At 40.2% G+C, this 14,630-nt stretch overlaps 1 protein-coding gene across 5 annotated transcripts in view; it reads right to left on the bottom strand.

Annotated features, from left to right (window-relative positions):
* The window catches only part of ARHGEF3 (Rho guanine nucleotide exchange factor 3), a 311,339-nt gene that overhangs the window by 3,523 nt on the left and 293,186 nt on the right, over window positions 1-14,630 (bottom strand). For all 5 annotated transcript variants that reach the window (XM_018038210.1, XM_018038211.1, XM_005695830.3 and 2 more), the window contains 3 exons: window positions 9,972-10,229; window positions 4,327-4,497; window positions 919-1,105 (listed from right to left, as the gene is read on the bottom strand). In XM_018038210.1, coding sequence (XP_017893699.1) covers window positions 919-1,105; window positions 4,327-4,497; window positions 9,972-10,229 — 616 coding nt within the window. The remainder of the gene's footprint in view (window positions 1-918; window positions 1,106-4,326; window positions 4,498-9,971; window positions 10,230-14,630) is intronic.

Genomic DNA, 14,630 nt, shown 5'->3' with positions numbered 1-14,630 from the left:
TATGTAAATGCTCCTACATTGCTATTGGAGAAATGTAAGTACTACTACTGCTACCAGTACTACCACTAGGGCAGAGGGGCTGGTGTGGAGGTAAGAGGCAGCGTATATTAACTACTTGGACAATATGACACCAATATTAACCCAACAGGCTCAAATGTTACTTGCTCAAAGATGACTTCCCTGATCATTTCATCTTAAACAGATCTCCTATTGCTATTCTCTGTCTCCTTAATGGGTTTTAGTTTTTGTTTTTTTTTTTAAAACACACCCAGAATATTTAGTTATTTCTCATCTATTTTCTCCATCACAAGGTACATTCCACAGGGCTCCCCAAAAATTGACCTTTGTGGTAGACCAGTGTACACCAGTGCCTGGCACAGTGTTTGACACAAAGAAGACCATAGACAGACACTGCTATCTAAGCTTCTCTTGGTTAATTCCTTTGTTTACTAAATCTCAAGTCAGAGAAGCCCATTCAAGTAATTACAGATAAACCCTCAGCCCAGTTGACCATAGTTGTGCCTCTTTAGACACAAGTCAGCTATGTGAACACCCACTGTTAAGTGGCTGCAGTCACATAGGGACAGTCTGGTCTTCAGAAGGCTTTTATCCAGTGGAAGCAGTCAGAGAAAGGAGCATAGGGGGCACCAGTCATGCTGGACAGAGGTCAACTCACAGTGTCTCACTTAATCCTTAGAACAATCCTATGAAGCAGGTATGCATGCATCCCCACTTTGCAGATGGGAAACTAAGGCTCCTAGAGGTTGAGTAAGGTTCCACAACCTCTAAGTAATGAAACACAACTGAGATGCAATTTGACTCCAAGGCCATGGCTTGTCTCTTTCACCAGCCGGCCATTCCCTGCAAACCACCACTACCAAAGACATTCCACAGGTCAAGAGGGACAGCCATCCGTACTTCTCTCATTGTTGCTGAACGCCCCGCGCAGGGAGCCACCCAGCCTCACTTCCCCATCCTGCAAGTCTTCCAGCAGGAGGTCCTTCATGGGGATAGGCTGCCGGTACAGCTGGTAGCAGAGCTGCTCATTGTGGGTAACGGCGCGGGTGATAACAAGCACTTCTTGGAAGAGGAAGACATGTAGTTTCTGGAAGAAAAGAATACACAGGATTCCCTTCAGCAATAATCTAAGGAGTTGATAAGTAGACCTCTGGGGATAACAGGTCCCTGGGTACCAGTTTCAAACTGACCTATGAACTTCTCAGCTCAAATCTACCTCCAGGAGAACACCAGTTGAGGGTTGGAGGCATTTCCAGATGCATCCATTGCCTGTCCTGTAAGAGCACCTCCCAAGGGCCCCAGTGAAGAAGGCCTTTCTGCCTACAGACACCTGCATTCAGGTCTGCCAGCTACAGGGGTGTTCACAATTCACAACACATGCAGGCATACATGGTTTCTAGTACTTTTATTACAGGAATATTAAAAAAGAAATAGAAACCCCATAGAACAAAGGGTGTAATGGAGGAAAAAAAAAGTCAGTCCTTTCCTGGCTTGAGTTTATTATATCCAGTACAATTCTAAGAGATCAAAATGAGCAACAGTCCATAAAGGATGAGACTGGTATATCTGAGCCTAATATTAATCTTTGCTTCTCAAACCCTTAAAACACTCATTCATTCCACCACAGAGCTGATTATCAGCTTCACCCAGGCACCCTGGCTCGGAACACTGCCCATTCCCGAGGAAACCAGAGTATGCAGCTGTAGCCATGAAGAGAGACGATCAAAGCAGTTGTCCTTCTTGGTAAAGTTCATAAGAACCTCAGTTCTCCGAAGAGGTTGTGCTTAAAGGACTGATGACTGATGTGTGTGTTGTGGGCAAAAAAAGAATCTCGAAAATAAAGGCTTGTCTAAAAACCACATTACAAAAGCAATTTTTCTGAGTGGAGCTGGGGTAAATTGGCTCCATTCAACTCCAAGTGCCAGACTCTTCCCACAGCTTGGAAATGCTTAGGAGTTGAGGTGAGATGATCCATGATTCTGCAGCTAGGTTCTGGTTTTCCAGCAGTAATATTTGGGAATGTCAGCCTAGGAGTTTCAAGGAGGAGACCAGAAGAATAGGGCTGAAAATTCACATCAGAATCCTGACTTGGGGTCAGGGAAGCACTTTCAGTGTTATCAGAGAATTTTACATTTGGAAGAAAAGATACTTGTGGGCCATCTACCCCCACCCTGCCACAGACTGATGGATGGACAGACAGACAGACACACATACATCAAAAACTGCAGAAACGGAAGCTCAACTAAATGTTGGCTTGTGGAAACAAAGGATGGTGGTTCTGTATTGGTGTGTATTTGGGGTAGGGGGAGGTCTGAAGACCGCAAAACAGGAAAGCACAAAATAACCAAGTTAAGGGCTTTTTTCTTTGGTGGTGGAGGGGAACGGTGAAGGGAATGATAATGGGGATTGGTGACGGGAGGTGTTGGTCACTGTTTCATATACTAAAAATAATCAGAGGTTTTTACACTGCTTCTACTTCAAATCTCTCTTCTAGCCAAGGCAGGAGGTTTGAACACTGATTATCTGGGCAACTTTAAAAAAATATTCCTTGTTTATGAATGTTCACTGAGAGTTCCTCTTCCTAGTTGCAGCTCCTTCCTGCCCTCAAACTACTGAGACTTTTTCCCCCTGACTCATGACTTTATTCATGACTTTTTCACCTCCGTGGGGAAAAAGCAAAGAAGCAAACAAAAAAACAAAAACAAGTGCCCCCCTTCAATTAAAATCTTTGTTTTCAAAAATCAATCTGCCTGAAACATGAACTAGGTAGGGGTCATCTTTAATGACCGAGGCACAGACGACCAGAGTATCAGCCCTTGATTGATGGACAGAAGGAAGACAGGCCCCCGTTCCATACAGTGATGCTTCTTTCTATTCGTCACAGGGCTTCTGAGGAACAATGTTCAAGGAGTTGGAGTATCAGCCATTAGAAGTCTACCAGTGCTTTCCAAAAATCAGTGCAAAGCAGAACGCAGTTGCCTGGTAATCAGTTACTCCCAGTCAAACAGAAACATCTCTTCAAGCAGTGGCCTGTGACAGGTCTCACAACCTTTGTTGCAACATCAGCTGGTTAGATCTACAGCAGCACTGATAATGGACGCTCTGACACGTCCTCAGTATCAAATACCATTTCCAAGCCTGCTCATAAATGCCACTTTATAGCCCAGGTCAAAAAGGCAGCCTCTGAATCATCAAAGCTTTATTAGGAGCTTTTCCATCAAGTTTTGGCTTTCATTCTAAGGGTTGGCTAGATACTAAAGATGAAACAAAAGAGAAGTGGAGACTGTCTCAATGGCTTTCTCAATGCTAAAATATGAACATGCGTTATATAAGTACAATTGATATATAAAACATGTTATATATAAATGTACAAAAGTCATGGAAATACTGCATATTCGCATTATTTTCTATTGTTACATATTTTTAAAAAGCCTGGTGAGTTGACTCAATTTTGATCTCTCTATAATTCACGTCCATTTTTCCTTCATGTAAACATTTATTCATTCATTCACTCACATATCCACCTAAGACTACTCAGTGCCTTAGTATATGTCAGGTCCCCATGAAAGGGACTGACAAGGCACAATCTCCACCCTAAAAGAGCATGATAAAGTGGGAAATGCTAACAGATAAATGGAGAATCACAGCCTACCGTAGTAAGCCCTCCAGGGGAGATTTGTGCAAGTTGCTATGACAGGAGAGGAGGAACAATTTCAATATGTACAGAAGAATAAAAGCCAGGAAATGGAGTGTTTACAAGTCAGAGCTAGATGCAGAGCTGATGGTGGGTAGGTTGCTATTTTAAACAAAACACAAAAATAAAAAACTGGTCTCAAAATGTCAGTTTGTGGATAGGCACCAACTCGTAAGAAGAATTTCTCATAAAGCTAAATGAATTCAATTAAAGAACTATCTATTTTTCTGAGATCATATACTTTTAACATCCTGTTAAAATCATCTATTATTTGCTGATAGCAAAGTGGGAGGAGATAGTCATTGTTTTGTGTTTGTTTTTGAGGGTCAAAAACAACAACATGACCAAACAACATAAAAAGCTGGCAACTCTATGATGGTTTCCAAAATTTTTCTGAATACGTACTGGTGATGACATTTAAAATATATGTATAAATAATATATAAAATAAATTTAATAACGTGATCCTGTGATATAAAAGACACTTGAGAAAGTTTTTGTCTAAAGAACATGATTCTGCTTACGGAAGGCATTGTAATAGGAGGCTCAATATCACATGGATGAAGGGGTCAGGGAGGCTCAGGATGAAATCACTGAAGGAGAGCAACTACTCACCACGCCCCGGTTGTTCTTCAGTTCACCATGACAACACAGCACCTTTGAGTTGTCAATTAGAGAGTCTTTCTGGCCTTCCTCCAAGTAAAGAAGTCGCTCTTTATAATAGCGGCATTCAGATTCTCCAGTCTTGGTATTGATTTCTGCCACAATTCCCTGAATGATGTTTATCTGTAAAAACAAAAAGGAAGTATGGGGAAAGTAATCACACCATTCACATCAACAAGGCCCAGGGACTTAACCTTAGAAAGTCACAAAGATACACTTGGATCTAATTCTGAGATCCCATTATCTAAGCTGCTGCTTTGGGAAAAGGGGGAAAAATGCTTTTACCATACTGTATCTATCTATCCATATACCATCTATATACATGTACACATATAAACACGTATATATATATTCATTTGTACACACGCACACACATCTATATTTGTATTAAATATAAAATTAATGTCGATGTGGAATTTTGTCTGAGAGAAAGAAACATGAAGTACTGCTTTCAATGTGCAGGACTTATAGCCACTAGGCTCTGTATCACGCATTTCTTAACATATGCTCAACACGGTAGAACAAAAAATATAGCCAAGGAAAGAAAACAAAGCAGAATATAACAGTCCAGAAAAGGGATGGTCCTTGTGGATTTGAAACCCAGTTTCAAGGTCTTTCTATATGTATTTAACCTACAAACAACACATTTAAATGGGGTGTGAATAAATAGTTTGGGTATCATTTAGTGACAAAACATAACTCATTTATGAAGGGCAGAGAACTAGGAATGGAAAGAAAGGACACTAGGAGTAAGAATGGAGACGATTTGTCTATATACACTCATGCCCATTCCTATAGCACACTCAAACAAGACAGGGGCAGAGTGATTTCAAAGCAATGGTGGATGCATTACGGTTAAATACAAAATGAAGCAAAACAAAACAAGTGAACAACACTGAGACATGTTCAGTGGGCATTTATCCCAATGTGGTGGTGTTTTAGCACATGAATGATAAATCTAAAAATTAGAAAATTCTAGAAAAAAGGAGCAATAAATTAGTTGAGAAAAAAACTCAAAGACACCAATCCAAGGCAAAGGAATGACTTTCTCAGCAGAGACTTCTGTCCCTTAGTAGTGAAAAGACCAACAGTCCCATCTTTCTTGCGGTGGGTTTAATAGAAAACAACAGATGAGAAATGTGAGTAAGGCCTCTTCTTGGTTGCATTGATTTAATGGAAAAACAGACCAGTCTTTGAAAAGCAAGGTTTCAAAAGAGGCCTTTACTCAGCTAAAAGCTACCAGACTTTGTTTAAGTGGCAGTGAATTCTAAGATTGTTAAGTAATTATTTTTCACGTGCCTTATGACCAAAGAAACTGGATTAAAAACTTCTACACAACTATAGCTTTGGCACTTCCATGCAGTTCAGCAGAAGATCTAGCTTTGAGCTGATGTCTGGTGACTGCATCCTAAGGACACAGGTATAATCTACACGCTTTAGCTACTAACAGTTTCAAAGATCATTTATTTATTCTTTTCTGTTTTCCAAATCTGAGTGTAGTACTACTTGATAATTAAAAAATAAAACACATTATTTTTAGAAGTATAAGTTCTTTACTTCATATAAAGAATTTTTTTGGTCTTTGATGTCAACCTAATGTTAAGTACAAGTGCTGTGAAATTAATCTGAGTTTCAGTAACACAAAACAAGTAATAAATGGTACACTTTGGTACCCAAACTTTCTCCTTGTTTCTCTCCTCCTTGGTTTTCAAAGATGACTGATTATTTGTTGCTTTCAAAAACAAACAAAACAGAAATTTCACAAAATATACTGAAACTATGAGTCATCTTGCAAATTAATTCAATTAATGTTTGTTGAGCATCTGTTCAGTGTCTGACTAGGTGGTGGCATTCAAGGAAACGAGACAGGGTCCCTGCCCTCAAGAAGCTTAAAATACATGGGCAGTATCTGAACAATTGTTCTGTGTCTACCTTATTTTTCTATTTTATTACATTTTTAATGTGAATTGAAACTCATACTTTTTCCTTTTTTTTTTAAGCCTGAGCATTAAGTGCTGTGGTTCATCTTATCAGACATTACTAGGTGTACCTGGGCAGCTGGAATTAATCAGTATTTGAGTCAATTTTCTGAATTTCCTGCAAGAATCCAGGAAACCAGAAGAGGATGTACTATAGGCATAAAGCGACGTTCATTTCCTAATTTAACTCAGGAACTGAACAGCTGGCATATCACATGAAGATTAATAAACTCAAAAGCCACAGTGCTTCCTTAGGCAGCTATGACTACTCTCAAATGCTGCTTCTTTCTTTGGTGTTTGAAAAAAAAAACAGAGAGAGACAAAAGAATGGAAACATTTGGTGTTATTCCATATTCTGTATCTATTTATTGTAGTGACTCTGGGCCTGCTTTCATTTATTGAAAATACTGCTTTTGTATTTATATTCAGTTGTATACATAACTAATATACCTGCATGCCATGTCTAATCTCTCTGTACTAGTTCTCAAGAGGAAGTTATTTTGCAGAATTGCAGCAAGGAATAAAGTTACACATAGGATATTGCCAATAACCAACAATCATGGTAGTTGCGCATTTAAACTTATCGTTGCATTTCTTATTTGGGTTCAAGCTGAAGGGCAAGGGCTAGTAAAGTGACATGATGAAAGATATCCATAACAGAATAAGGATTAAACCCCCACATGCTGGAATCGTCATGCTCCAAGTAGACTCTGAAAGCCCTGTCTGTCTGGCCCCTTGTGAGGTAATATCATCTACTCGTTGGCTCCTGACATGGACCAAGAATAGCAGGTTTCACTGTAGTTGCATCAAAAAAAAAAAAAAAGAGGACTGTTCTTTCCATTGATTCCAGTGGCTTTTTTTTTTCTTTTTTTTTTAGGGAATTAGAGCAGTGGCAGGCAGAGGGAAGAGATGGTTTACAGGATAATTTTCTGACTGAAACAATCCTTAGAATACAAAACAGTAAACAACCAGATCTGGAATATACAAGTATCCAAAGTCCTATTTTAAGATGTTCTCTTTAGGGGGAAATTTCTATCAACATTTCAAAGCACTATTAAGCAATTCTAATACAGATGTGGTAGTTTACACACTATATTAAAAAGGAAGATCTTTCCTTAGATCTAATCATAAGACTGAACGCTTGGTGTAGAAGAAATTTATTTAGAGTTCCCTGATTTTTTCTTCTCAGAGGAGGAAAATTTATTCAGGGGACATATTAGTTAAGCTACAATGGTAGTATGGATTTTATGGTTATCAAACATTCATGATGCATTCAAGAGTACAGGGCTAAACATTTCTGTTCATCCAGGATAATGCCACAAGGATTTTGTAAAGAGGAGGAAAAAAAATTGCTGTGCCTATATAGTGTAAATGGACATTTAGAAGACTTGCTTTGCAGACATTTTCAAATGCAGGTATACCATGCTTCACACCTAACTTCGCATGAAGAACTTGGCAAATTTGCCTGAAGAATTTTATGCACTAAGGAAACTGGTGTATTGCAAACAATCGTATTCTTATCTATCTGTTTTTAAATTCAAACTTTAGCTTACTTTTTTTTTCTCTTCTTGTTTTTAAACAAAGCATTATTCTTTCATGTTGCATTTTAAAAAGAAGAAATCTTTATTGGAAAACCCAGAGTAGGCTTGTGTTCTTCACAAAAGTAATTATTTAGACTAGTTCGAGTTCCCTGTTGTTCTCATTCCTACAGACCACACACTTGCTGGGATATGGAGAGGAGGCCACAGTATTGCTCTTCCGAGTAATAAAAACAGACATGAAGTGAGCTGGGCCTCATCTCGGGCCTGCGTTCCCCGTTGTGCTGGACTGGGAGCCTGGTCTGTATGCTGGGCCTGCCAGACACCTCAAACACCTTGTGAATCAGGAGAGTCCTTCCTATTCTTCTCTGTCCCTACACGGACAACTGGCCCAGCTCTGGATTGGTGAGGCCTTCCATAAAGCCTGGTAGCTAGACAGATTTCTGTAGTTCCAGAAACAAGAGGGGCTTAAAAAAGAAGCCCGTCTTTCAGCTCTGTGGCAGAGGAGCACAAAGAAGTGGAGAAGTCATAAGAGTGGCCGTTTACACTGACAAGGTTTGGATATCAACTTCATTACTTGTTGGCCCAGACTTGGGCGAATTATTTAATACCCCCATGCCTTATCTGGAAAAGGAGAATGGCCCTAACATGAACAGCTTTCTCATAGGTTAGTATGAGGGTTAAATGAGATACATAACCCATTAGACGATCACATAAACATGATTTACTAGGTATTCAATACATGTCAGCAGGTGTTATTGTTGTTATTGTTGTTGCTGTTACTATTTACTACTGTTGTTGCTACTAATTACTATGGAGTTGGCCAAAATGTTCATTTGGGTTTTTGCCATACCATCTTACAGAAAACTCTTTGGCCACCCGATGTTATTAAGCCCCTCTCTGGGAAGAGATGGGCAGTTTGCTCCACCGACTCTGATTGATTTTCCAGTCACCTCTGTTTATCAGCTTGTTACTGTCCCAGATCCAGTCAGGGAATGAACTATTAGAACTGGTCTCTGCATCCTCACTGCTAACTCCCTGAGCAGGTTTCCAAGACCATGCATCTGGACCAGTGCAACATCCTTCCAACTTGATTCCCTGTCCTAGTCTCTGCTGTCCCCTGTGCTACAGATGCAATGTTACATGTCCAAGATCACACAGCTTGTCAGTGACAGCGCTGGAATTAGAACCTGAATCTAAGCTACTTAAGAAACAAAAGCACAAGAAAGGAAAAGGGTCTCAAATTGATATTTACAACTGCATACCCAATGTGAACCACCACCCTCAGTCCCTTCTCTTGCTGTTTTCTGACTATTATCAACCGCAGGCAAACTGGTCAATGGCACTCGCTGGCATGACGTACCCTGTCATTTCTTTACACCTCTGCCCTGGCTGTTTGCTCCTCTGGCCTGTCATCTCCTCTACCCTGTCCTGCAGAGCACTGCAACCAGAACTGAGCTCTCTGAGCAAATGTCACAGTTCACCACATCCCATGATATGGATCTGATTTTTCCTGGTCTTAAATTGCTGCTAGGGAAGAATCCATATTTCCCAAACCACCCAGCCCCATACCCAATACAGTCACTGGTGAGTAGATTTGACTAGGCTCTATGCATCAATCTGGGGCCAAGGACAGCTGGGTTTCAAATGGGTGCTGATTTCACAAATGGGCTTCGGTAAAAGGCAAAAGGCAACCTCCATTTGCTAACTAAACAAAGCTATTCAATTTAAAATCTCTACAGAGATCTTACCCTAATAATCAGGAATTGCAACAAACAGATTATAGAGTCACCTATTCAGAATCAAGAAACTTTAGAATCAAAGGGACTTTAGAGTGCATTTCATGTAAATACTGCATTTCACAGATTAGGAATAGCACTGATTGACAAAATCAAAACATGGTCAAGTCATGTTGGAAATCAAGATATGTGTATGCTTTAGTCCCTAATAAACCACCACCCTCAGTCCAGCCCTGAATCCAAGATTCCTGTGTCCTAGTACCCAGGGACCCTTCATTCACACATTTACCCAATTTTACAACCACTGGGGAAAGACCAAGGGGAGAAAGAAAGAAACTCACAGCTTCTTCCAGGTGCTGCTGATCTGGATTATCATTTGGTGTGTGTCTCAAGATTTCTCGAAGCAGCAGAGGGTATTTCACCAGACGGCTTCGTGGAATATCCAGGAAATTCCAGAGATCTAGTTTTCGGCTAAAGGGGGATTCTAAACATCGCTGCAGGAAATCTTGGACTCGGTGATCTTGTTTTTTGTGGTCCAGCAGAGCTTTGGCAGCTACTTGATTGCTGCAGTAGCTGTCGTAGGAGCTGAGACAAGGCAGCTAAGAAAGGAACATGAAAGGAGGGGTGCAGCATTAAAATAAGTATGCTCTGAAGCTACACGCTGACATCACTCATTGGGACTCAACAAAGCCTAACTGGTCTCCAGGCCTGCCCAACATCTCTCTGTTTGCAAGGCTGGAGGAGACACACATGGAATCTTCAAAATGGCAGGCAATAGGCAGATAGCTCTTTAGGCTCCGGCTTGCTTGCACAGTTATTTTCTTAGCGGCATGTTTACTTTCTTGGTTACTAAGACCTCAATAATTTGTTTGCATTTCTGTCAATCTAAGCTAGACGCAAAAGAACTGGAATTACTGTATATGTGCACAATTCAGAATTTTCCTAAATGAGGATTACTGCATATGCATACAGAATTGTCTTAAACTTTCAAAAGTATCTGGTGAGAGGAAAGAATAATTTTTAATAAGGGTTCTTTTAAAATTATTAATAAGAAACTAATCTAGAAGAGTTGATGGCACAAAAAGAAAGGAGTCAGACCCCACAGCCCAGACTTTTGCATGGCCCAGAGCAAGCACCTCTACCTACATTAGTTTTAAAGTACTTGATTCCAAGGTAGACCAATTATAAAGAAATCCAAGAAGTTAGAAGTATAATTAGTAAAAAATTAGATGCAGAAAGCATTTACAAACGTCTTTTAAATTAGTTCTGACACACCAGAATATACCTTATGGTTAATATCACAATTCCATGCAAAGATTATTGTTGTTGTTGTTTAGTCACTAAATCTTGGCTGATTCTTTTGCGATCCCGTGGACTGTAGTCTGCCAGGCTCCCCTGTCCACGGGATGTTTCAGGCAAGAATACTGGAGGGCCAACATTGCCATTTCCTTCTCCAGGGCTCTCCACCCCTCCCCTGACCTGGGGATTGAACCTGCATCACCTGAACTGGCAGGCAGGTGCCTACCACTGAGCCACCAGGGAAGCCCTCTGCAAAGAATAAACTTGAAGACGCTGGAACACTTTTGAGTCCATCATCTTCCTTCCAGCCAAATACTAATTTCCCTGACATATCCCATTACAAGGTGCAAACACAAGGTCAAAGACTCAGTGAAAGGGCTGCTCATCTCCCCTTTCCACCCCTCCCTATGATGGCACCCTCATGTACAAGCTGTCAGCTTCCAGAAGGTCATCAGAGGCAATAAAATGCAGGCAACGGTCCTGCAGCGTTTGCTTCCCTCCCTGGACTAGGAAGTCACATCCACCACAACGCCTGTTCTGTAGAAGGATTCAGTGTGAGATGGTGGTGAGAGGGTCTTTCATTTTTGCATCCTCAGTGCTGTGCACTAGGCCCACTATACAGCAGACAAAGTTTGTATTTTGAAAGAACTAATAAATGAATGTTTAATGGATTACTGGATTAGATAACATTTGATGGTTTATGAACTCAGCTTAAAAATAAGCTGCAGCAGCATTTGAAAAACGGGTCAAAATTTAACTGTCCTGCTGCTTCTTTTACACCTTTTATCGAAATTATTTTCTCAGTGACTGACATCAGACAAGATACCATGGAAGTCAAGTTTAAAAAGCTCACTGTCGAGTTTAACATTTCTTGGAAACATCTACCTTCCTTACATGTAATGGAAACAGAAAAACCTCTCTATTTAAAAGGGCTGCAGAAATTCTTTTCTCTATGCTGTGTTTGAAAGTAATAATAATTGGGACTTATACACACACAGACACACCCCACATGTGGCACTGTGGCTTGTAATTCAGATCTTCAGAGTTAATTCGAAAGAGACTCAGGCCCTCTTAATTTCATTTCCATTTCCTTGCCTTTTAAAAAGACTTGGAAATGGCCAATGTTTTCATTATGGAGAAACAAATCAGTAGTAACCATCAGATGTAATCCAGCTAAGCACCCCGACCACGCTATCGCTTGCTGTCCAATGGGCCGTTACTCTCTCTGACCATGCCGCCCCGCTGCCATGGCAACCAAATCTGGCTCTGATCCTGTGTTCACACCTGACAGGGTCCTCATTTCCTGAGCATAACCTGAAAACCTATCTGGTACAGCTCACTGGCTAGAAAAAGCCACAAGTGATCTATAACCAGATAGGGAATGAAGAATACACATATCTTGGTTTCCAAATACTGTGCAATAACTCTAGAACAGGGAGAATCACATTCAAAGCCTAACTCAGTTACTAGTCAAGGGACCCTTCAGAAGCCTTTCTTCACCTACAAAATGCACATACTAATATCCTCTTTTAGTGAGACGTTGAGATACAGCAGATAAAAAGTGTTAACAGGAGGTTGGTTCCCAGTTAAGAATTGGTAGCTACTAGCTGTTATTATTTACTCCAAAAATATTTTTATTGAAGAAATTATGGTTTAGAGAAGCCAAACTACTTGCTTAGCTGGAGACAAAACCACTCTGAAGTGTGTTTGTCCTTCCCACAACCCCTGAGAGTTCTGAAGTACTCCCCATTTTTAGACTATCAAGAATTTATAAGGAAATGCTTTCTCTTTTTTTTTTTTAAAGAAATTCTTTCTACCTTCCTAATATTATGAAAAGTGATAGAACAAAGTTGTTGTGTTTTTTTTTTTGCTTCCGTGTACCCTGACTCTCTCTTTGGAATGAAAATTTAATTAGAACCCAAATTAACATGAGAACTTGCTGCTCAGTAGCACTGATAAATTATTTTATTACTAAAAAAATGTTAGCATGAAGATGTAATTTGGGAAGCTGTTTCTTTATGAGAAAGGGAGGTTTATGAGAACAGGCCAGCCCATGGTTACTGATCTCCAGTAAAGAAGGTGGTTCCCTGAAAAAAACCCACCACTCTCTTTAAGGTCTTTAAAGTAAAAGCAATTGATTCATTCTAAGGTCAAAAGGACTGGTCAGGGCAATCCCACTTGGGCAGCTTACTTGTTTAAAAGAGCTTTTTTGCCCACTTTTTTCCTTTGGGGGGAAATAAATCAATTTTTCATGGGTGGAATGGGCTTTGACTTTTCTCATTCAAAGTCTACTAAGATGTTTATTTTGTTCTGTTAAAAAGACCAGAACTCAAACAGATGCACCCCTTGGTTTGCAATGCCCACTCGCACGGACACATCTGCAGTGAAGAGAGGCAAAACATTTAACAGCTCATCAGGCCTGATAAATAAGGACCATTTCCCATGAGATCTGGTAACAATGGGCCAGTTGTGTGATTTTAGGCTGCTCTTCAAGCTGCAAGTTCCCATTTGATGTCTAAGTGTCCAGACAGCAATGGACTGGCATGGTCAAACATCTTTGGTGTAAGTACAGAAAAGGACTACAAAACCTACCCTCAAATCAAACCAATTTCCTAACAAAAGTGCATTTGTTTCAGAAAAAGAAAAGTAGCAGACTGCGTTCATTTTTGCTTCTCGCATGAACAGACAATTTGTATATGATGTCTAAGGAAACCTTATAGTTGTACACTGCCGTCTCATCAAAAACAGGAGTCATCGTGCCTTTCTGAACTTGTTCCTTCCCCCACCAAAGCAGTCCACAGACTGAAGAAGTTTAAGAAGGAGTAGGGCAGACTCTCTCATCTCATTACACCTCCTCTGTCTCCAGCTGGCTGACTCTTTTTAGAGAAATTTTTTTGTGGGCTAACGAAGTTAAGACATCTACCAGGGCTCATAATAAAATGAAAGTTAAAAAAAAAATAAGATGAATGATCTCTCTTGAAATATTAAGGCACATTTTCTCAATTATTCATCTTAGAACATTACTTGACTTTCATATACCCTTGGGATATTTCAGCCTCAGTGATAAAACTGACTCCTGGACTAAAGCTAAGTCATGAAACCATCCAAGTTTCTTGATCAAGGCAGTAATGGAGAAGCATTAAGGTAAGAAAAGCTTACTTGCTGGAAGATTTAGGAAGGTTAATATACAAATAAAGTGTAACCTCATAAACACAACTCACATGGTAATAGGATTGATAATCTTCACACACTCTCCAAATAGTGGAATGACTCTAGCACTGCTACTGTGGCACTTCCTGCCTATTCTGGAACACTGTGTGGATCAGAGGGACCTCATACTGCCTGGAAGAAGTCTTCAAAGTAATCTGCTTTCATTATCTGCTTCTTAACAAATGAAAAACACCTGGGGCAGGGGTGGAACACTCAAGGACCTACAGAGGGAAATAGAAATGCATAATAGGGAGCAGCGGGGCCTGTGGCAAAACAGAAAGTGCATACCTTGTCTAAAATAAACTACAACTGAACCACCACTGTAAGCACTTGGTAAAACACTAACTCAGCCCCAGAACCAACCATAATCTAAAGTCACAACTGATTTCCTCAATTATGAAAGGGTATGGGTTATGTTGGGGTACATATCAACATAATACCCAGCTCTCGTAAGAAGTTACTTAGGATCAGATATGTGCTAAACATTAACA

Source organism: Capra hircus, chromosome 22 (assembly GCF_001704415.2).
Source record: "Capra hircus breed San Clemente chromosome 22, ASM170441v1, whole genome shotgun sequence".
Taxonomy (NCBI): domain Eukaryota; kingdom Metazoa; phylum Chordata; class Mammalia; order Artiodactyla; family Bovidae; genus Capra; species Capra hircus.
Note: the sequence above shows the minus strand (reverse complement) of the source record. Positions and strands in the feature narration are given on the sequence as shown.